At 40.3% G+C, this 23,420-nt stretch overlaps 1 protein-coding gene across 1 annotated transcript; it reads right to left on the bottom strand.

Moving 5' to 3' along the window:
- Positions 1-90: 90 nt before the first annotated feature.
- Positions 91-22,233, bottom strand: lmnb2 (lamin B2). Its single transcript, XM_078423603.1, has 11 exons — positions 21,769-22,233; positions 12,346-12,502; positions 11,773-11,898; positions 10,750-10,923; positions 10,492-10,617; positions 9,830-10,050; positions 7,292-7,511; positions 6,880-6,987; positions 6,195-6,311; positions 4,092-4,181; positions 91-2,879 (listed from the first exon to the last, which is right to left on the bottom strand). The coding sequence occupies exons 1-11, from the start codon at positions 22,116-22,118 to the stop codon at positions 2,838-2,840; spliced, it is 1,731 nt and encodes a 576-aa protein (XP_078279729.1). The 5' UTR covers positions 22,119-22,233; the 3' UTR covers positions 91-2,837.
- Positions 22,234-23,420: the final 1,187 nt, after the last annotated feature.

Below are 23,420 nucleotides of genomic sequence, written 5' to 3'. Positions count from 1 at the left end.
GTATTCATGCTTATAGAAGCTCATGCAAGAAAAACAAACATGCTTTAAACCAATTTAATATGTAAAACCATATTTATTGAATGTTCATAAAATTTCCAGTTATAAAAAGTTTACAAGTTACAGAACATTTGCTTTTTGGCATGTCATCTCCATACAGCAAAACACCTCGGTGATAGTGTCTAGCTTCTTAGCGTATCCAAGAATGTTTACATTCTCCAACTCAATATAGGTATCAAATGCAAATGTATTTTTATGGACAATCAAAATATTTGTACTACACGGGCAAGATGAAGTTTGTTCAGATCTTTAAAACAAAGATTATAATTTTATAGATTATGTTCAGTACAGTGTTTCTATGGAGCAATAGATCATTGAAAGTAGTTCATACTTTCGTGCCTCTTTCCAGAAACAGCGTCAGGTCCTGATGCAAATGGTGAAGCCAAAGTAGTAGTATCAAATGTATAAATGAAACCCCCTCCACAACAAATCACTATATCGCCAGCTACATATAATCTGGTCATGTGATAATTACAGGCAGAAATGGCTTTGTTCACATTATTTTATTCCCTGGCTCAAAATTTTAAATTAGCCATACAGTTGAATTATGTAATTCAACATCATTTCCAAATAAGGACTAGTAGCAAGTTCAGGTTTTACATTTTCAATAGTGGCAAATCAGTTCCTTTAGAATCTTAATTCCCTTGCTCTTCTGCAGCTTTCTTACCCAAGTCATTGATGTTAGTTTGATTATATGTTGAAAGCTATTAGGAACACTTTTATAGGGTGCACCAGATGGGAGATTGGGTGTAGACATACATACACCAGTGGAAGAGAGCAATGATTTGGTTTGCTTTAATGAAAACTCCAAAATTTTAAAAACTGAAATTCACATTTGCTTTGTGGATTTCTTTTTAATCAGTGGAAAGTGTTTGATTTTACAAGGGAAACACCAGAAACCTTGTAATGCAACCTTTTAAAAAGATCAAAGGAAAATAATCCCGGCAATGTATATCATGATTTCACCAGTAAATTGATCATTTAAAAACAGTTAATGTGCACATGATTTTTAGGACCATCCACTATGGTTCAAATAAGCTTAATATAAAAGTAAAAGTATATTTTTAAACATTGTTTCCCAGGCTATAGTCTGAGCACTTCTATTGGAGGGCAATTTCACATTACATAATTCTAATTAATGACAAATTTAGGAAACTTAACCAAATAAAACTTATGGATTCAAAAGGAACTCCATTATTCAATCTCAATATTCCTTATTATTAGGTGTTCAACTTACTTAAAAATCATCTGAGAAACAATTTTAAAAGCTCATAAGCATAGAAGCATAAAATTTGTTATTTAACCATATATACGATACATAAAATCAAAAGGGGTGGGGTGGGCAATACAAGCAACATGATTATTATTTTAACTGCTCCCCACTCCAAAAACACATATTTAACACAGTGATACAATAATGAATATTCAAGAGTTGGCTGCAGATCTCTTTAGCATAGTTTTATTGCTGGAGATTTCCACGTAATTTCTTTTTGAAAACCTCAGTTACGAAGGAACACTCTGGTTTAGGGGAAATGTGCCATGATATGAAAATCCCTTTTGGTAGTATTTTACATTGTTGACTAATGATGTCAGATGATTAAAACTGAAATTAAACAGAGCAAATTAAGGCAGCTACTGCAACTGCTGGGTAAACTGTCCTCAAGTTCAATTTTAATCTGTTCCAGTGCTGCAAAAACATGTTCCCAAGCCCAGTTACTTTTACCTAAAGGTCAATCTAAACAAGCCTCTAAAACAAGCAAGCTTCTACTACAAATCACCGTCAGTTTAGTCCTAAACAGCCATCAGCAACAAAGAAAAATCAAACTTCCATAAGCCACCATCCAAAATATTGATACACCAGCCAGTAAATATACCCAAATTGCATTAGCAAGTGGGAATCCAAATACTAACTTAAATAATGGGATTTTGACACTAAGTACACAATTTAAAATAACAAAAAAAATTATGTGCAGCGCTGATGAATGAACTTTTGTTAAAATAGCTTGGTATATTCTGCTGTTTTTCATGTAATATTTACAATTCCATTCAATAAATGCACGATTGTGTAATTCATCCAATTAAAATTAATTTGTCTCCCATTGACAGTTCAATGAATGCAACGCCCAAAAAGGTTAGCCTCCTTTCCATTACACAAATTTTACAATCGCATGCAGCAGTTTTGTACAAAATAGCCAAACACAGTATTTTAGGGCAGAATCAAAGTAGAAATCTTTATAGCCCATTTCTTCAAAACACCTGAGACTTCTGCATTGGAGTTCAGAATGCTCCACCTGCAGTTATGAAGGAGTTTCGTACCACTAACAATAATTTTGTTTGGGTACGAGGTGAACACCAATTTGGTGGAGTTTTTACAACAACCCTTTGGGTTTGAAAAACTGCAGAATAACCAAATTCTGATTAACACAGGGCGTGATGCAGTGCTACGGCTAAGCCCTAGATATACTGAACCCAAATCTCAATCTATACACAACTAATATAGACTGAGGCCATTTGGATAAGTTGTTGATAGTCTCCCTCCCTGTCCACATAAAATTGATAATGTCTCTTGACCACCACTTTGCGGTGTTAAATGACCTTTTAAAAACCCCTTCAGAACTCCGGTTTACAAAATAAAACAATGGATCAAAATACTAAAACTGAATGATCTCAAATGTTTAAAGAAAATATCGCGTACAAAAATATTTCTCAGTGGCCCTGGACAAAGTAAATCAGGATAAAATAATCCCTCCACCGGGAAGAAAAAGGTACATTTTTGATGATCACATCACTGCACATTGACGAGATGTGGTCCTTGGGTCACCCTGAAATAAAACAAAGTGGTCATTTTTTTCCATTACAAACAACTAACATTTAAAACCATTTCAAATCATTTCTCAAGCCTAGCCAGTAATTCATGTACCGGTCCCCCACCGCTTATCCGCAAATGGTGGTCCAGCACCTCCTTTAATCCAGACAAAATTTCCCGCCAAGGTGCAGCGGGGCGGCCAATTGGGAGTGGCCATGTTGGGACATGCAAAAGGTAGATGCACAGATGAGCACATGGCTGAAGATTTTGACCATTGGGATCTCTTCTGGGGCAATGGTGCCCTGTACGAGGGATGGGTTGCACCTGAACTGGAGGGGAACCAATATTCTGGCAGGCAGGTCTGCTTGTGCTTCGCGAGTGTGCTTAAACTAGATTGGCAGGAGGCAGTTGGGGGGGGGGGGGGGGGGGGCAGGTGAGAGGCTGGCAGTTGATATCGAAGGTGATGATAATGTTCAGTGTAAATAGGCAGGAGCATGGCAGGGAAGGACTGTTGGATTGAATTACATTTATCTTAATACAAGAGGCTTGATGGGTGTGCAGGATGGACTCAAGGTGTGCAGATGGGATGTTGCAGCCTTTACAGAAAGCTGGCTATGAGGCGGACAGGGCTGGCAGATTAATGTTCCAGGGTACAGGTGTTACAGGAGAGATAGAGATTGGGGGGGGGGGAGGGAGAAGAAGCAGGTGTTGCTTTATCGATTAAAGAGAATGTAACGGCAGTAGTTGGAGATTACATTACTGATGGTTGTCCAGTGAAGCAATATGGTGGAACTTAGAAATAAAGGGAACACCTTGTTGGGTGTATTATAGGCTCCAAATAGTCAACAGGAGCTAGAACAATTATGCCACAAGATTGCGGGCGGCTACAAAACTAACATGGTTGTCCTAGTAGGGGATCTTAACCTTCCCAGTATAGACTGGGACCGTCATAGTGCCAAGTGGTGGAATTTATTAAGTGTGTACAGGCAATTTCTCAGGCAATTTGTAGAGAACCCAGAAGGGAGAAGGCAAAGACTGATCTACTCTTAGGAAAGAGTAGATGGGGCATCTTGGCTGGCATGAATAAGTTGGGCCAAAGGGCCAGTTTCGGCAGCATCTCTGGATGTGATTGTTGAAGTTAGTGACCAACCTCAGACAAGCACCATTCATAAATACTTCTGAAAGTAAAGCATTAAACTAATGCCAAAACAAAGAATCCATACTGTACCTGTTGATGGAAAAGGTCTTCCTCTCCATACTCTGGTTCCTCCTCCAACTCTTCATGGTAAGATTTTTGGAGACTTCTCACTGCAACTTCCTGTTTAAGAAACACATTCATTGGTGTCCAAAATATTTCTAAAGTAATTTTAAAATTAATGATAATTTTTTGCAGATAATTGCCAAGAGTAGTGTAGGTGGTACATCCATTCATTCTTAAAAACTCAATGACTTGAGCCATTTTATGGCTCAAGATCAGAAATGGGTATACCATGTGGAAACAGGATTTCCACCACATGCCATTTCAGTGATGAAATGCAATAAACCCCAAGCCTTTACCAGTGATTTGCAATTCTACATAAATTCAACTTCCTTTAATTTTCAAAAGATAGCAATGTGTCTTATCTATTCTGACAAAGATTAAACTGAAATCCTAGTCATCTGTTCATAGATGCTACCATTTCAAGCACTGTTTTTAAAAATAATGACGCTTAATTATACGCATTAACAGTCAAGCTACTTATAACAAAACACTCTTTTTTTGCCAGTTTTAAATGAAGGCCATCAACCCAAAATGTCAACCTGCATTGGTATTTCCAGCATTGTATTTAAAGTCTTAAAAGGAAAATGGATTGTATTCCCCAAAATATTTAATTATATGTACCCTAGTTTTGCAATGCAAGCTGACATACACCGAGAGCTACAAATGTCTTTTACTGTTCCATTTAGATTGGCAACTTGTTTGAAATTCCCACTTGCAGTTTGTCACTGTGAACAGTGAAAGTATTCTTGCAATAAATCAGTCAGGAAACCACAATGGAATATAACCATAGAATTTTCATTTTGAATCAAGCCACGGGAAGATTAGAAATCATATTTAGAAATAGGTTGGGAGACAAGATACATTTAAAGGAACAGCAGACAGCAGGCCCAGGCATCCTAATATTGAAGGTAGACACAAAATGGTGGAGTAACTCAGCGGGACAGGCAGCATCTCTGGAGAGAAGGAATGGGTGACGTTTTGGGTCGAGACCCTCCTTCAAACTCAAGTCTGAAGAAGGGTCTCGATGTTCCATTGGGTTTTCTGGACTGATTTATTGCAAAAATACTTCCACTGTGTTCAGTGACAAACTGCAAGCAGGAATTTCAAACAAGTTGACTCAAGTCTGAAGGGTCTCCACCCAAAACGTCACCCATTCCTTCTCTCCAGAGATGTTGCCTGTCCCGCTGAGTTACTCCAGCATTGTCTACCTTCAATTTAAACCAGCATCTGCAGTTCTTTCCTACACATCCTAATATTGATATAGCTTGTAGGTTCTTCAAGAGACATTGGGATTGAAGTTCCACAAGTGATTAAAGTTAAGTTATTAGACAAATGATAAGAAATTTGAATCTCCCCATTGTAGGTGGGGAAACTCAAATTCAGTTTGTTAAAATAGCCAGTAAAACAAGCATACTAAACGAGCACAATACTTCCATTTTGGCAAAGATCATATACGATTCAATAATACTTTCAGAAGAAAACCTGAAGGCTTCACTGATAAAACCACAAAGGACTTGGCTGCTGAACTAGTCAACACTGGGACAAACCTAGACATTTCCTAACTAGTCCTGTGCAGATGCATTGATCCCAGCATTTCCATCAAAGCCAGGTTCATTGACAATTCTGGTGAAAAACATGAGGATTGTCCATGGGGCTACAACCTAGTGATTACATAATATGCAAATAAAACATTGTACAACAGAGCCAAACAATTCCACAACCAATGGATCAGATGAAATTAAATTGTTAATGAAAACGACTAGCTGATATCTGGGATGGACTCAGTGGGCTGTTTCCATGTTGAACCTCTATGATTCTATTAGTTTTATATGGTGTGGTATGTGATAAACCAGCTGTGATGGTGCTGGGAGCAGTCAGGTGACTGACACAGGTAAACCAAGGAAGCGTTATAGATGTTGCAACTAATGACTATGTTACCCTTTTTTAAAACATAATTTATTCCCGCAAAACCTAAAATTCTATGTCTTCCCTATAACAGGAAACACGTTTCTGTAAACTGTGATCACGTCACAATTTACCAATGTTAGATACTGTGAATTTAAGCCATACCTCGCCATCAGAGTTGAAAAGGACAGTCTTGATGTCGTCCCCGGTGCCCCAACTCTGAGTCTTCCACAGAAGGTCAGTAGGAGGGCTGTGGGCTTTGCCGGCATCTGCACTCCAAATCTAGGCAGAAAAAAGTACAGCAAAGAAGATCATTCACTCTGTGCCATGCCATGACATATTTGTAAGACCCTTCGGTATTCAGTGACTGGGCAATGAAATTACCACCAATAGCAAGATAATTAGTTAAGCAAACTGCAAAAGTAATGCGCTCAGTTAGATGAGCAAACATTGTCCAAACCCCCCCAACTCCAGCACAAGTCCCAGCTTCAATTATTTGTCATCAGCCAAAAGGTTCAGCTGAAACAATTCCTAAAGAGATTCAGTTAACCTACTTTGGTATTGTTGCCATTATCACTCCAAAGCAGCTCAAAATTAACAATGCCAAGATCTAACTCAACTTGCAGAAGCCTTTTAAACTGTCCCTATGGCATATGTAACAGTGGCCACGTACTGAGATACAAGCTGGAGGCTCTTAAAAACAAACACTAGTTATAATCTTTTCTCTAAAGTCCATCCAAAGCTCAACTTTGATTTTCAAAACATGTCAGATCAAAAATGACAAGTGTAAAAAGAGACAATAAATCCCAGCGAATCAGTCAGGATGTGTAATGCACAATGTGTAACTCACTTTGACTTTCTGTCCAGCCTTCAGAGTGTATTTGGGAGTGAACTTGTAGACTATTTCCTCCCCATCTCCAATTTGCCTCTTCAGTCGCCATCCTCCAAGTGGCTGATCCTACAGGCAAAGGCAATAACGTATATTATAAATAGCCAGATAGAGAACACCCATCAGGCCATTTTCTAAAGAGCTTGCTCAGATGATAAAAACACCCTCTAATAATAAACAACTTTACACCCAATGACAAAAGATATGATAATGGCTCTTCCAGCTTTCACATGGCCACAAGTCCTCAGACAGATCGTCACAAATTCAAGACTCCAGTTGCTGTTACACAATTCAAATAAACTTTGTGCCAGGTGCCAACTCAAAGGAAGACAAATTGAACAAAACGAAGCAGGCACATTTTCTGGGTCCTCACCTTCTCAGAATCATTGCTAAGACAAACAAATTTTCCCTCAAGATCAATTGGCTCAATACTGATAAAACCATCGCTTGAGTGTGTTTCCTTCACTTGACTGCTTTCTCTGGGCTCTTCGATTTCTACACGCTTTCGTTTGGAACGAGATGTATGAACAGCGCTGCTAGATGTAGCACGGGACACAGTAATCTTGGTGGAAGGACTCGGAGACAGCTTCAACCTATGAACAAAAACAAATCATTTTAAATGCATTCATCTTCCTCAAATGGATCGTATTATTTATATGTACTTTTTCAATCGTCTTGGGGTCCTTTTTCCCAGCACATGCACAGTCTTGGAAAGTTACAAACATACCACTTATCTGCATTTGTGCTCTCCTCCCATGGAGTAAAGATATGCATTAATGTACTGCCATTAATATAAAAGACACCCAAACAAACAAGATGCAACTTAACATCACTGCCTCCACATTCTATCATTAAAAACCTGGGTTTAGTATGTTAGTAAAAGCATGTTGGGACAATGTGATTGGGAAAGCACAACTCTGATTAAAAAAATAATGCATTTTCTCTGCCTCCTGCCAATTCCAGTTGGGGACCAGCCTCAATCCACTCAATGTATCTGAGATTCTGCTGGTGGGTCACAACATTTATTGTCCTCACTAGACCCACCCTTCAATATATTGCAAACCAATTCTTTCTGACCACACTAAGAAGAATTTTCTTCCAAAGCCCTTATGAATCTCCTTTCGAAACACAAATCAACTAGTCAGCTTCTTGTTATTTTTCCCAGTGTCTGCCAATTTTGTTAACTACTTTTACCTGCATCTCCAATTATTTTTGTTGTGACTCTTGCAATGCCAGCTACCTGACTACTACTGTCATGTCCAAGGAGCTAATAATGACCCGTGGCAACCAAATATGGCTGGATCACATTTTACCCACATAAAGTTTAAAATTAGATGTTTTTGAAAGATATGAACCCTAATTTCTAAGCGGCTCTTTCTGCTTGTCAACATGTGATGTTGGCAGCAAAGATTTTTGGTACAAAAATGAATTGTATAAATTAGCAGTTTTCTTCTTGGCATCTATCTATACAATATCCTTTATGGCCTAGGTTATACCAAAGCAGGCATTGTCATTGTTGTAATGTAGGAAAATTGGCAACCCAAGATGCTCACAGTCCAACAAACAAAAGTTAGATTGTGACCAATTATGTTAGTCATATTGATGGAGGGCTGAATATTGACCACGACAGCAAAGACAACCCCTATGAAATATATCATGGGAACATTTGCATTCAGCCAAATCTTGGGAATAATTTATTCTACAGAACATACCACAGAGACAGGGTGTAGAAACAGTCTTCAGCCCAACATGTCCACCCAAATGTCAAATCCCATTACCCTAATCCCATTTATCAGCATCTGGTTCATAATCTATGCTTTCAAGCAATTCAGGTGCTTATCTAGATACCAAAGCGTTGAAATTCTCTACCTACACCTCCATTACATTCCATCTCCTTGCGGGGGCTGCGCGAGTCGGGAGCCTCGGCAGAAGTCGAACTATCTGTCCGTGAGAGAAGCATGGGGGAAGAGAGAAGAAATGTTCTTGCCTTCCATCAGTGAGGGGGTGTCTGGAGGAGTCACTGTGATGGACGCTTGTGTTAAAATTGTGTGTCTTGTGTCTTTTACGCTGTACTATTGTGGCTACGTACCAAATGATTTCCGTTCAATTTATTTTGAATGACAATAAAGGTAACTCAGATCTTCAACTTGAAACATCAATTCAGTTTCAATTGAAGTCAATTTCAGGTCAGAGTGAGCTTTGAAAAAGGAGGCTCATTTATTGGTTGGAACATCCAAATTGGCTAATTGAGCAGCTAATTAAAGGAAGGAAAGATGTAACAGAGCAGCTGTGTTGTGTGGAGGGCAAGTTTGAGTCTTTATCGAGGAGTCTGAGGAGGCGGGGGTAAGCAAGAAGTAAAGATACAGTCTGTTGTATCTGTTGCGCAGCCTGTTCTGAATGATTATTGTGCTTTTCAGTCATAGAACATAGAAACAGCCTTCGGCTCAACTTCCCTAATTCGTGCCATCCTTGGACATTTATTATGGCAATACCTTCAGCAGTTTAGACATCATATTTTTGAAATCCTTCCCAAACACCTTTTCATCTTCCCACCACCCTGTTTAAACTTCATTTCTAATCAAATACTGACCTAATCATTTCATTCTGATTCCATTTTCTCTTGCTCACACCCATGCCCTCTCGATTGCATCCAAATTACACCAGAGCTCTTTTGAACACATTCTTACTTAAACTCACTTCTTCAGATCTTGCCTCCACCAGTTTCCTCAACACATCTTTACCAGCTTATTTCAGTTATTTTATAAACAACCAGTAGCTGCTTTTTAATATAGTAAATCATAAATACAAAAACTTAAACACTACAAGGGGAAGAAAAAAACTTCCAAATAAGATGAGATCAGTGATGTGCAATTTAAAGAACAGTAGCAAGCATATTTTAGCTGCAGCATACCTTTCTTCTTCACTTTCCAAAAGTTTGCGATAGGCTTGAATTTCCATGTCAAGGGCCAGTTTGACATCAAGGAGGTCCTCGTATTCCTGCAGCTGCATCTCCATGCGATCCCTCAGCTCAGCCATTTCCTGGTCTTTTCCCTCCAGCATCTTACGGAACTTATCACGGTCACTTGCAAGCAGATCTTCTAGCTCCCGAACTCTGGCCTCAGAAGCAGCAGACTACAATGGAAGGTGATTAGGGCCATGAAAACAAAGTCACCATACTGAATGTAATTATCACAAGACTGCTACAAAATGCTCGCCTTCAAATAGCATTAAACAGACAAGTAATTATGGATCAATTAGTCCGCCAACAGAAATATGTAAGATTCACTGGTAATGCATTAGACGAGACCTTGAATAGGGTGAAATATTTAGGGGAACATTGTCCAGGTTGGGATGCACAATACTTTAATTTATCATTGCACAACTGAGTGCTTAGAATAGGATTTAAAGCCAGTTAAATTATTCAGAAGAATCTACTACCTTCTGAGGGATGGGCAGTAAATGAAATCTTTTCAGAATAAACCAAATGACAAACACAACATTTGATTTTCTAACTACCATGAACATCGCCCCTTGCCAAAACATGATCAGAGTGCAAGTGGGTAAAATGATTACCTGTTTCTGCAAGACTCCAAGTTGATAATTGAGACTTTCAATCCTATGATATGCCTCCTGCAACTCTTCCCGTGCTGCTCCAATAGCTTTGTCATTTCTATCAGATGTTAATTTAGCATTCTCCAACTATAAAAGTTTAAGAAAAGGCACAAAGAAAATTAACAACTAACCTATAAATAACACAATTTTTGCAAATAAAGTAGTTTTGAGTTCAATGGTCCAACTGTAACATTCAATTTCATTTCAACATATTGTTACCTTGGCATGGAAAGTGTGTTCCATGTCATCTTTGTACTGTTTCACTTGACCTTCATGCTGCTTTCGCAGGTCATGAAGAGCATCTGCCAGTTTGGATTCGTAGTCGATTCTTTGCCCCCCAGAATCCACCTCCACAATTCGACGGTCATGTCTCTTCCTAGTCTCACGCACTTCCTACATTAAAAAGATTAACGATAGTATTGCCTGGGCTCATACTCAATACAATGTGAACTGAAGGGCATATAAAATAAGAGATCAATTGGAATTTTAATTTTTACAACTGCACATGCTACTAATCTGCCAAATTCTGGCCAAATTCTGATAACCCACTGGAAAACTTGATGGTTCATCACCCGGCACCAAATAATGATCACAGCTCTCCCCATCCATTTTCTGGGCTCTTGGTTGCCGCACTCCATGAACTCAGCTGGTTCTCTGGGCACATTCCCTTTATATTTATCTAGGCGACTACAAAATCTATTATTCTACTACTGTTTAACATCAGATTAAAGAGTGTTAGAGCATTATTACCCAATATATTAGATTAACTGAGTTTTACTGCACCAAGGAATTTAGTTGAATTGATATTCAATAGGTGAAAACACATTGGTTAGAAGGGACAGCAAATGCTGTTCAGTGGCTCAACGCAAGGAAAAATGTAAGCTTCCAAGTCGTCCATTTCTGCTTCCATATTGGCTTTTAAGTGCAGCTTTATTTTTGCAGTAGTAGACCAAATCAAAATCTTTCAACCTGTTAGTTTATTTATTGTCATGTGTACCGATGTACAGTGAAAAGATTTTGTCGTGTGCTAACCAGTCATGGGGTATTGAAATTTCAGGATATTGGAAAAATAAGACTGATTTCTACTGCACGATATGCAAGTTCTAACATGGAAGGAACAGCTTCCGACTCTCATAAGGGTGAATTTACTTGGTAATACTGTAGATTTGCAGAATGCAATATTTGATATTTTGGAAAATGTTATCGTATTAGCAATTAATAAAACAACCCAAATAATCATACCTCTTCAAACACATTTTTCCTGAATGCTAGTTCCTCCTTCAGGCTCTGACACTGATTCTCCAGATCAACTCGCATCAGCGTCTCTCCTTCCAATTGTTTTTTGGCAGCAGCCAGAGAGCTTTCTGCCTACATTAAAATACAAGAAAAATAAGGGTACTGTTAAATGTGTACAAAATAAATTCCCGATGCGATTATTATATCATGCAATTAACTTCAAATATGATAAAGGGTATTCCAAAACAAGTTGGAGAAAAATATAATTGTACTGTGCTCTTTCAATCATCCAAGATGCCACACTGGAAAGTCAATGCGAGACTTTAACCAGACTTAAATTTGTTTTTCATCACTCTTAAGTACACTTATTAGATTTGAAAAGGAAAAAAATAGAGTACGAGGAGATTGGTGCACTCCAGCAATATTATTTAATGGGGGATAACATGGAACGGTTGAGCTCTTTATACAACCAAACTAACGTTCACCACTACATGTCTAACAAGCATATATAGATGAAAACTATTTGCAGATGACACCCATCTTTTGTAAATAGGGAAGCACTCAACCATATCACTTTACCTTAGCAAGCTGTGACTGCAAGTCTTCCATCTCTGCTTCCAAACGATTATTTTCACTAAGAGCAGAGTTAAGTGCAGCTTCATTTTTGTGATAGGTCAATTGTAAATCTTTCAACCGAGCAAGAGCCGATATCAGGTCACTATCTTTCTTCTTGTAACTGAAGGAAAACAAACAAATTTCAATCAATGTAATTACAACCAGTCTTAAATACTGAAAATATTGGTCACAAATAGAAGGCAGCATTTTATTCTTAAAATGAATGCATGTAAACACTCCAATTTTAATCTAGATTCACATAAAAATTGGGTTTATGCAAATTTCAACCATCTATACAGAAGCAATGCTTGTTAATGCAATAGCAACCCATTCAGTTTTTAATGAGTACAAAAATTCCAACCGATTAAGATGTGCAATTTTTAACTATTGTACACAAGTTGAACTTTACAGAAATATTTAAATCATCTCAATATTTTCAGAAAGAAAGATGCAATCATAATGAAATAATTACAAATTCTCCAAATGATCAGTAAAGAAATTCATCAATTAGGCCAGATCGGTGAAAAAAGTAATTGGTGTTAGACTGGTTTCTTCCAGTAGGGGTCATGCAAGTCACGTTTCCCTAACTGGAACTGCAATGCTGGTTAATCTAAACTTCATAAATGAAAAATTGCCAAAGAATCAGAAGTTCCAACAAAACTTCGCTCTCCCCCCTCCCCCCACTCCCTCATGTCCATCCTGTACTGAACAATACCAAGATCACAACGTATATCCTTATTCATAACCAGAACATAGGTTTATGGTGAAGATGGACACAAAATGCTGGTGTAACTCAGCAGGACAGGCAGCATCTTTGGATAGAAGGAATGGGTGACTTTTCGGTTCGAGATACTGAAGGGTCTCGACCCGAAACATCACCCATTCCTTCTATCCACAGATGCTGCCTGTCCCACTGAGTTACTCCAGCATTTTGTGTCTATCTTCAGTTTAAACCAGCATCTGCAGTTCCTTCCTACAACATTGGTTTATGGTAAACAAAATGTTGGAGTAACTCAACGGGACAGGCAGGATCTATGGCGAGAAGGAAAAGGTGACTTTTTGGGTCGAGACCCTTCTTCAGACTGATGTCAGGGGAGGGGACGGGACAAAGATAGAATGTAGTCAGAGACAATAAGACTAGTGGGAGAACTGGGAAGGGGATGGAGAGCAAGAAAGCAAGGGCTATCTGAAGTTAGAGAAGTCCATGTTCATACCGCTGGGGTGTAAAGTACCCAAGCGAAAAATGAGGTGCTGTTCCTCCAATTTGTGTTAGGCCGCACTCTGACAATGGAGGAGGCCCAGGACAGGAAGGTCGGATTGGGAATGGGAGGGGGAGTTGAAGTGCTGAGCCACCAGGAGGTTTATGGCGATGGGACATCAATTTTAAACTGTAGAGGACAAAATATGGAAGCAGTGAATAGTCAGACAAATTTTGAGAATGCTGAATTGACAGGCAACATAGCCAATGAAAATTAAAATAACTGAAATTAATAAGATTTGGGCAGGACGCTTAGGGCGACACAGCAGTAGAATTATAAGAAAATAACTGCAGATGCTGGTACAAATCGATTTATTCACAAAATGCTGGAGTAACTCAGCAGGTCAGGCAGCATCACGGGAGAGAAGGAATGGGTGACGTTTCGGGTCGAGACCCTTCTTCAGACTGATGTCGGGGGTGGGACAAAGGAAGGATATAGGTGGAGACAGGAAGATAGAGGGAGCTCTGGGAAGGAGGAGGGGAAGGTAGGGACAGAGGAGCTATCTGAAGTTGGAGAAGTCGACGTTCATACCACCGGGCTGCAAACTGCCCAGGCGAAATATGAGGTGCTGCTCCTCCAATTTCCGGCGGGCCTCACTATGGCACTGGAGGAGGCCCATGACAGAGAGGTCAGACTGGGAATGGGAGGGGGAGTTAAAGTGCTGGGCCACCGGGAGATCAGTTGCGTTAATGCGGACCGAGCGCAGGTGTTCAGCGAAGCGATCGCCGAGCCTGCGCTTGGTTTCGCCGATATAGATAAGTTGACATCTAGAGCAGCGGATGCAATAGATGAGGTTGGAGGAGGTGCAGGTGAACCTCTGTCTCACCTGGAAAGAATGTTTGGGTCCTTTGATGGAGTTGAGGGGGGAGGTAAAGGGACAGGTGTTGCATCTCGTGCGGTTGCAAGGGAAAGTGCCCGGGGTTAGGGTGGTTTGGGTAGGAAGGGACGAGTGGACCAGGGAGTTGCGGAGGGAACGGTCTCTGCGGAACGCAGAGAGGGGAGGGGATGGGAAGATATGGCCAGTGGTGGGGTCCTGTTGTAGGTGACGGAAATGTTGGTGGATGATATGTTGGATCCGCTGGCTGGTGGGGTGGAAGGTGAGAACGAGGGGGATCCTGTCCTTGTTGCGAGTGGGGGGATGGGGAGCAAGAGCGGAGCTGCGGGATGTAGAAGAGACCCTAGTGAGAGCCTCATCTATAATGGAGGAGGGGACATCTGAAAAACGAGGACATCTCGGAAGCCCTAGTCTGAAACACCTCATCCCGGGCGCAGATGCGGCGTAGACGGAGGAATTGGGAGTAGGGGATAGACTTTTTGCAGGGGACCGGGTGGGAAGAAGTGTAGTCCAGATAGCTGTGCGAGTCGGTGGGCTTGTAATAAATGTCCGTCACTAGTTTTTCTCCTGTGATGGAGATGGTGAGGTCCAGAAACGGGAGGGAGATGTCAGAGATAGTCCAGGTATATTTAAGGGCAGGGTGGAAATTGGAGGTGAAGTGTATAAAGTCAGTGAGTTCTGCATGGGTGCAAGAGGTAGAATTGCTGCCTTACAGTGCCAGAGACCCGGGTTCGATCCCAACTACAGGTGCTGTCTGTACGGAGTTTGTACGTTCTCCCCATGACCGCGTGGGGTTTCTGCGAGACATTTGGTTTCCTCCCACACTCCAAACACGTACAGGTTTGTAGGTTAATTGGCTTGATATAAATTTAAATTGTCCCTAGTGTGTGTAGGAGTGTTAATGTGCAGGGATCGCTGATCAGTGGGCTGAAGGGCCTGATTCCATGCTGCATCTCTAAGCTAAAGTACAAGGAGGAGCAATATAATACAAAGAGTTTAAAGGACCACACCTGGAGTATTGCGTACAGTTTTGGTCTCCTAATCTGAGGAAAGAAATTCTTGCCATAGAGGGAGTACAGAGAAGGTTCACCAGATTGATTCCTGGGATGGCAGGACTTTCATATGAAGAAAGACTGGATAGACTCGGCTTGTACTCGCTGGAATTTAGAAGATTGATGGGGGATCTTATAGAAACTTACAAAATTCTTAAGGGGTTGGACAGGCTAGATGCAGGAAGATTGTTCCCGATGTTTGGGGAAGTCCAGAACAAGGGGTCACAGTTTAAGGATAAGGGGGAAGTCTTTTAGGACCGAGATGAGAACGTTTTTTTTTCACACAGAGAGTGGTGAATCTGTGGAATTCTCTGCCACAGAAGGTAGTTGAGGCCAGTTCATTGGCTATATTTAAGAGGGAGTTAGATGTGGCCCTTGTCTCTAAAGGGATTAGGGGGTATGGAGAGAAGGCAGGTACAGGATACTGAGTTGGATGATCAGCCATGATCATATTGAATGGCGGTGCAGGCTTGAAGGGCCGAATGGCCTACTCCTGCACCTATTTTCTATGTTTTCTATGATAGCCTTCCAGATTACATGTATGATCGGATCAATTGTCACATTTCCAGGTTTATTGACAATATTGAACTAAGTGAAATGCAAGTACAGAGAAAAATGGAAGCTTGAGGGCATATGGACACAGACAATTCATGGGCAACAACGTAGCAAATGAAATATAACATGCGAGTGCACCAAGCAATAATGAAGGAGAAAAAAAAGACTTTGAATTTGACGGGTGCTGCACTGTAAGGAGTTTGTACGTTCTCCCCGTGACCTGCGTGGGTTTTCTCCGAGATCTTCGGTTTCCTCCCACACTCCAAAGACGTACAGGTTTGTAGGTTAATTGGCTGGGTAAATGTAAAAATTGTCCCTAGTGGGTGTAGGATAGTGTTAATGTACGGGGATCGCTGGGCGGCACGGACTTGGAGGGCCGAAAAGACCTGTTTCCGGCTGTATATATATGATATGATATGATATGAATTGACCACAATTGTTCAGATGAGATGGCACCGGTAGCAAGTAGTTTTGGTCTCCTTACCCCAAGACGGAAGAAGGAAGAAAACAATTGTTTGATAATAGGCAATAGCTGGATTTAACAAAGCACAAGTAGACTGAGACTATTCTCTGAGAAAGGTATATCATTGTTTTCAATACCAATAAAGCAATACAAAAATTGCTGGCCTTGAATAGACCAGTTGCAGTGAAGACATTTTATCCTCCCTGACGAGGGGGGACGATTAAGGGATACAGCTGTTGATCAGGTAGACAATTTAGGACTGAGATGAGAAGTTTTACTAAAAGGACAATGAACCTTTCAAATTCCTTTTGTGAGGGTTTTGCCGTATCAGTCAGTGTTCATTCAGATCTGAGATTGTCGATTCAAGGAAATCAAAGAACATAGGGAGATAGGCTGGAACGTGGCACTAAAGTAGAGGATCTGCCATAATCTTAGATTTTACTGCAGACTAGATTTTAAATGTTGTTTTTAAAAACACTACTGGTGGCCTGGATGGAGAATCTTTAGATAGGATTTGCAAAATGGAGACACAAGTGTTAACGAGCCAGCAAATGCATCAAACCAGACTCCCAAATGCTTACATGTAGAGTATATATATATACACACACACACACAGGTTAGGCAATGCATGATGGGATAAGTAGGTGTGTGGTGGATCTAATAAGAAATAGAGCACAAGAGGAGAAATCAAATTAGTAAACATTACAGATCAATTTCTAGTCAAAGGGCACCGACTGAAAACATTACCATCAAACCTCATGATACCATAATCTGAAACATTATTGACATGGGTTAGAAAGATGGACCCCCCCCCCCCCACAATGTTCATTCATTCAAAGCGGTGGACTGTAATTCACGGTAGGCTTTTAGGGACGAACCCAAAATATCGGCTTTGTTAATATCTTGTATCAACATTTTCCAATCAGGCTAACTTCTTTGGCAATCAAGTTTTCTTGACTCTCAAGTTAATAAAAATAAAGGCTGCTGGAGAGCAGACAAATTACTGGGATTTTGACGGCCCCACATCTCACTCAGGCGTCCAAAACAACCTTCCAAGTAATACTGGGTGCCATCTTAATAATTCATTATTGCAAAAAAACATTCCTGTGACAAAGGATTATAGACCTGAACTCATTGGAGATAAATGGTTAAGAATTGGTTTTCAATAGGATAAAAGATAGTGTTTAAAAAGTGGAAAGTACTGTTACAATTACATAGGATTTTGGCGAGGTCACATCGGGAGTCAATTTTAGTCTCCTTATTTTCAAATTCACCTAGTCTGAGGGAGACTTAAGCGGCTACTCCTGCTCATGTATTCTTATGCGATAAAAACCCAATGTTAGGCAGCATATTTCCACCTGCTTTGTGTTTTTATTAAAAATCTACACCCACTTATGAAATAATTTTAAAAAGTATCCACAAGTATTCTATTTTTACTTCCTTTTCTACATTTGCATGGCTCACCTTGTGTATTTGTACATATTAAGGAGATCAAATATTTAGCTCTTGAGAAACTTCAATACCAATTTAGTTTAGGGTCACCAGTGGAGTTTAACAGGTTTAGAACAAACTTAGTGCTAGGCATTGTGCCAAAACAGACACCATTGCTAGCTTTGCTTAGATTGTCATTATAGATATATACCAGCTTAATTAAATGCACCCAAAATCTTTTATTTCAAGTGGATTATAGACATGTTTTGCAGATCCTTCATTTCCAATAAAAAGGATATGTTTAACAAAACCTTCTGAACTTGCATTTCTCAAAACCCCGTTTTTCAACACCGATAAAAACAAATCACCACCTTTGAGGGCTAAATCTAGAGCACGCAGTGAGAGTACAGCAACTTGCACCCAAATCTGGTAACCTAATGACGAGCCAAATTGAGCTGAAATTTATATACCAGACACCAGTAAGAGTTCCCTCCCTTCTCGTTCAAACTATCCAGTCTCATCACTACTCGCAGATCAGTACCCTCCCTTTGGAAGAAACCAACGGCAGGAAAGTGAATCCATCTGTTTATTGGCTGATCCTCTAAAGCTCGTAACTCAAAAAACATGTGGAACAGCTCCAACCAATCGAACGTGCTCTGCATTGCAATTCGGGTTCGAAGCGCAGTTAACAGATGCAACCCTAATTTTCTTTAAAACTTGTTACTCTGAGCACAATAGTATTCTGACGATCAAGCACTAACATTTTGTACAGGTTCTTCCATCGCACCCCACCTACCAAATCAGAAAAAGCAAGGCTGAACCGCTTTTCACGTCGCTTCCTGAAATAGCGTGATCTCCCTGACATCATAACCACACACCAGTCAAAGCACAGATGGCATAAAAAATGGGTATTCAAAAGGAAATGGGTTTCATATGTACGGTGGGGTCTTTTCGAAATGCAAGGCGGACGTTTTAAAGAAACTATGCCACGTATGAAGTTATTATTCTGACAAACTGATTTTCCATCTCGCCTTACCAATTGAGTCTTGCATTCCCATTTCAAAATAAAATTAAAATCCCGATCGATGGGCGCGGCAATTTGATTTTTCTAAAAACATCGTCGTGATCGAACGCAAAACCAGCATACAGCTTTTTGATGGAACTCGAGTAAGGTTCCGTAAATTTGACTCAAACTGGTCTCGATAAAACCGAGTGTACAGACAGTTTAAGTCGTGAACCCGAGTTGTCCATTGTTCAATCCAGCGCGTAAATTTTGGGTGGGATCAATCGTTATTCAGCGTCAGATCAGGAGCACAAAGGATAAGGCGTCGACGATACACATTAAGATCGAGCCCCAGCCTGGTTCTGCGAAATGAAGGGATGCGTCTGGGTGGCCAAAAGAGCCATAGAAACAGTTTTAACTACATTTGACAATAAAACAACCGCTCTATCTCCAAATGTGAATGGTATTATCATATGGTGAAATTAAAATCCATAGCTCCTTCGAGCAGAACAGATGCATGTGCCTCAACAATGGAAATGAAATTATATCGCCATTTTGAGTAATAACCCACCGAAGCAGATTCCACAAACCCCACCAATAGCCACTGCAACGAAGGAGCTATACCTTCATAAAGTCTTATTCCATGTATAAGACAAATACAATTAAATCGTTCTATAAAAAATGAAATCGCACAGGGTTTAACGCCCAAAAATATTGATTAGAAATACAAGGTAAAATCGTTTGCGCATAACACCTTATGACATTTATCCTTCCAAGTGCATTCAGGCCTCCTCGCGGATTACAGTACCATTGGAGGATAGACAAATATTTGGGTTTCCGCACAAAACGCCAATATTTGTCTAAATTTCACCAATCCAAATTTCTATTTTCTAAAGGAGGAATTTTAAATGCACCTGCCATTGGAACATAAGTTACATTTTTAGCAATGTAACTGCAGGAATTTACAGGAATAAAATCCCGAAGTTACAGCCCAAAAGTTTAAAGTAATCCGTGGATCACCATGCAGAATAGACCATATATTTTGTTCTCTTTGCCAACGCGACTAAATTCAGCTTTTGTTAATTTCGAGTTTCTAGCCACACCCTGAGAGTCCGCCTCTTAATGTTTCTTTAATAGGGCAGACATGTCGCCAATCCTGTGAAGTAAAGCTTTTTGAAATATTTGCAAAAACACCACTTAGCCAAAACCCATGACATTCAACCAAACTACAGGTCTTTTTGGTTATGCGTTCTCTTAAAAGCACTGTGAAGATTTGGATATCCCATTTGACCGTGGATCACCTTGGCTACAACAAATCCGAATATTAGAATAGCCAGAGAAAATGATTGTTTAAAATTGTTGACTTATCCTAACACCACAAACGACAAGGAGAAAAAATACACCAAGCCAAAAATCAATTCCACGTGTTCAGAAGCAAAACACTAATTTGCTTGGGGAATCAACTTCAGTTGAAGCCAATTATACATGTAAGACCAGAATTCAACACATCACCTCATACACTAATAGGCAGAAAATTTCTGCTTGTCCTCTAAACATTTGAAATCAGTAATTCACGAGGGTAAATATCCATGAACCAAAAAACAACTAGCCTTTGGACCCCCCCCCCCCATTTTACAGGCTTTGTAGCAAAAGGCACTCCTTCATTGCAGCCCAAGTACCGACCAGATGCATTAAAAAAAACATCAAATTGAAATGCTTAGACATCTGCATGACAAAGTGACCACTTTACAAGTCCTGAATCCAGCGTAATAACAGGCATGGTTTCATCGCTTACCATCATAAAAACAAGCGTTCATTGTAATACTGTTGCATCCTAGAAATATTTTTCTTCATGGTAAAATATTCGAGTGTCTGTGTGATAGATACCTCACCACAAAATATTAAATGACAGAAAAGATATTCACGTTTCAGTGTTGCACGCTTGACTTTTCAGTGAACTTTTAACCATGCATGATCAGTATCGCAGAAAGATTTGCAAGTGGCCATTCGTATTATGTTCTCATGGATACTTAAGAAATAATATTACACGCAGAGGCAACCGGCAGGTAGCTGGAAAACTCAATGTTCCCTGTTAGGACGACACAGGGCTAAAGATCAGCTACTTAAGGCGGCTGTGAATGGGAGAGGGAATTCTGTGGAAATCTCTACGTCCGAATAATATCGCCGCTCGTCGTGCCGATCCGTAACTTCAAGAGACGAAATTAAAGCTATGGCTAAAGGCAGGAAACCTAGTTAGATAATCACCAACAAAAGTACTAAGTAACATAGATAATTGTCTAATGGAGAAATTGCAATCAAGCATTAAGGGCAACTAGCCAAATCTGTCACTCGATTCACGGTACACAGATACGAGAAAATAAAAACATTACACACTTAACCAAGCAGATAAAAGCAGATCAACAAACACTTGCGTAAAGTGTTGCAAACTATACCACAACTGGTAAAACATTGCTACCGGATTGGGGGAAAACTTTGATGAGTGAATTTAGTTAGGATGACATGTTAAACCAATAATGTCAACAGCGTTTCTTTTAAGGCAAAAAGGGGCCGCTCATTCTTAAAATAATTGGAAACAGGTAAAAATGGGGGAGAGTCCTCGAAAAATGCACAGGGAATTAAACAACTATACACTTAAAGTTGGTCATGATCCACCCCACTCACCGTACTATCTAGTCTAAATACAGCAAAGATGTATATCTTTTTAAAATACACACGTGGATTAATTGTACAAGCTGTCAGCCCACTTGACAATGAACAAAGTACTTTACTTTTTGGTCAGCTCATCCAGTTCTGTTCTGGTCTTGCCCAAATCAATCTGCAACTTCGCCTTTTCGCGGGCCGTCTCGTCCAGCAACCTCCGGGCGTCCGCCAACTCCGCCTCATAGATGGACTTAATGCCGGTCAACTCCCTGGTTGTTACCTCTTCCTTCTCGGAGATTTTCAGCTGCAGCACGCTATTCTCGCACTCCAGCGAGCGCACTTTGTCGATGTAGGTAGCCAGGCGGTCATTGAGATTCTTCAGCTCCTCTTTTTCCTGAATGCGAGTGATCCGATTCGGGCTCAGAGGCGTTTGGGCCGCACTGGCCCGGGACGGTTTCTGTGCCGGAGTAGCTGACATGGCAAAATATTTTTTTTCCTTCCCCCTTACAGATCACCGGTATTTACCTATTTAATTATAAGCTCGGACGCGTACCGGTCAGCAACTCGCACCGCCACTAAACTCCTTTTATTCAATGAACTAGAAAATGGCGCCGTTCTCATGTGGGCCTCGCCGAAGGAAACACAATGCCTGCCGGGACTTGTAGTCCGACACATCCCGCCTTTATAAACATTTCATCAGGGGGTGAGCAATCGGTTTCCTCCACCACAAGTGCACGGTGGTAGATTTATAAATAAAGCAATACCAAGTGCATTTGTTCGTTACGGTATATTCTTTAATACATTGTGTGGAAAGGTTCAATAGCTTGTGGACTACAAACGCCAGCGCCCTTTGTCCGGGGGCAGGGCGCCGCTCCTGTTGCCCGCCAACAGAGCCGATTGGCCCAGTGGCTAACGGTTATCTGTCAGTCACGTGCCGCCCCGCCTCCGGGCGGCGGTTCCTTCAGCAACGGGCGCGATTTTTAAATTTTGGCGCCGCCGGAGGAACTGCGAACAGTCTGAGGGAGGGAAGCTGTCAATAAGAGAGCAGTTGGCAAAGTCATTATCAGATTAGGATACGAAACCATGTATGGGGAGAGAGAGAGAAAAACGAAAACAATAACAATAACAATCATACCCCTGGAGAAAATGTCATTGACTGCAGACATGTCCCACCACCTCTCTGTAATACAGAGTTTTCACTTTTAAATCCATACATTTCGAAAACATCTCCTTTCCTACGCAGAGACGAAATTCATTTTACATCCAGGTACTATTACACATTTCTTCCAAATTCGCCTTAAGAAGTTTAATTCTCCATGGTACTTGATTTATAATCTGCAGATCTAAAAAAAAGTTTGCGCCACACAGGCATCTCGCTAAATGCAGACTACATCTGTGCTGGTTGGAAGATATGAAAAGAAAAATAGGCATTCAATCATTCTCATTTAATATATATTGTATAGTTTAAGGTTGCTTTAGCTCGCTTTATTTTATAAACAAACATGTTTTTTTCTGTAAAGAAAGATAAAAGCATTAAGAAATTATCTTGACAGTTAAATGTCTTAAATTAGTTTTCCCTCCTGGTTTGCAGTATTTCCATGTGCCTAATTCCTCTCCTTTGCACACAACTTCCTCACATATTTTCCAATTTCTTATTATTGTTCAATGCACAACAATAATTTAAATCAGCCCACTATGTCCAATCTACCCAGACACAGGAGCCTGCTGCAGATTTACCAAAACACCTCAACGATGTAGTTAACTCCCTCCATTGTAATTT

This window comes from Rhinoraja longicauda, chromosome 28 (assembly GCF_053455715.1).
Source record: "Rhinoraja longicauda isolate Sanriku21f chromosome 28, sRhiLon1.1, whole genome shotgun sequence".
Taxonomy (NCBI): domain Eukaryota; kingdom Metazoa; phylum Chordata; class Chondrichthyes; order Rajiformes; family Arhynchobatidae; genus Rhinoraja; species Rhinoraja longicauda.
Note: the sequence above shows the minus strand (reverse complement) of the source record. Positions and strands in the feature narration are given on the sequence as shown.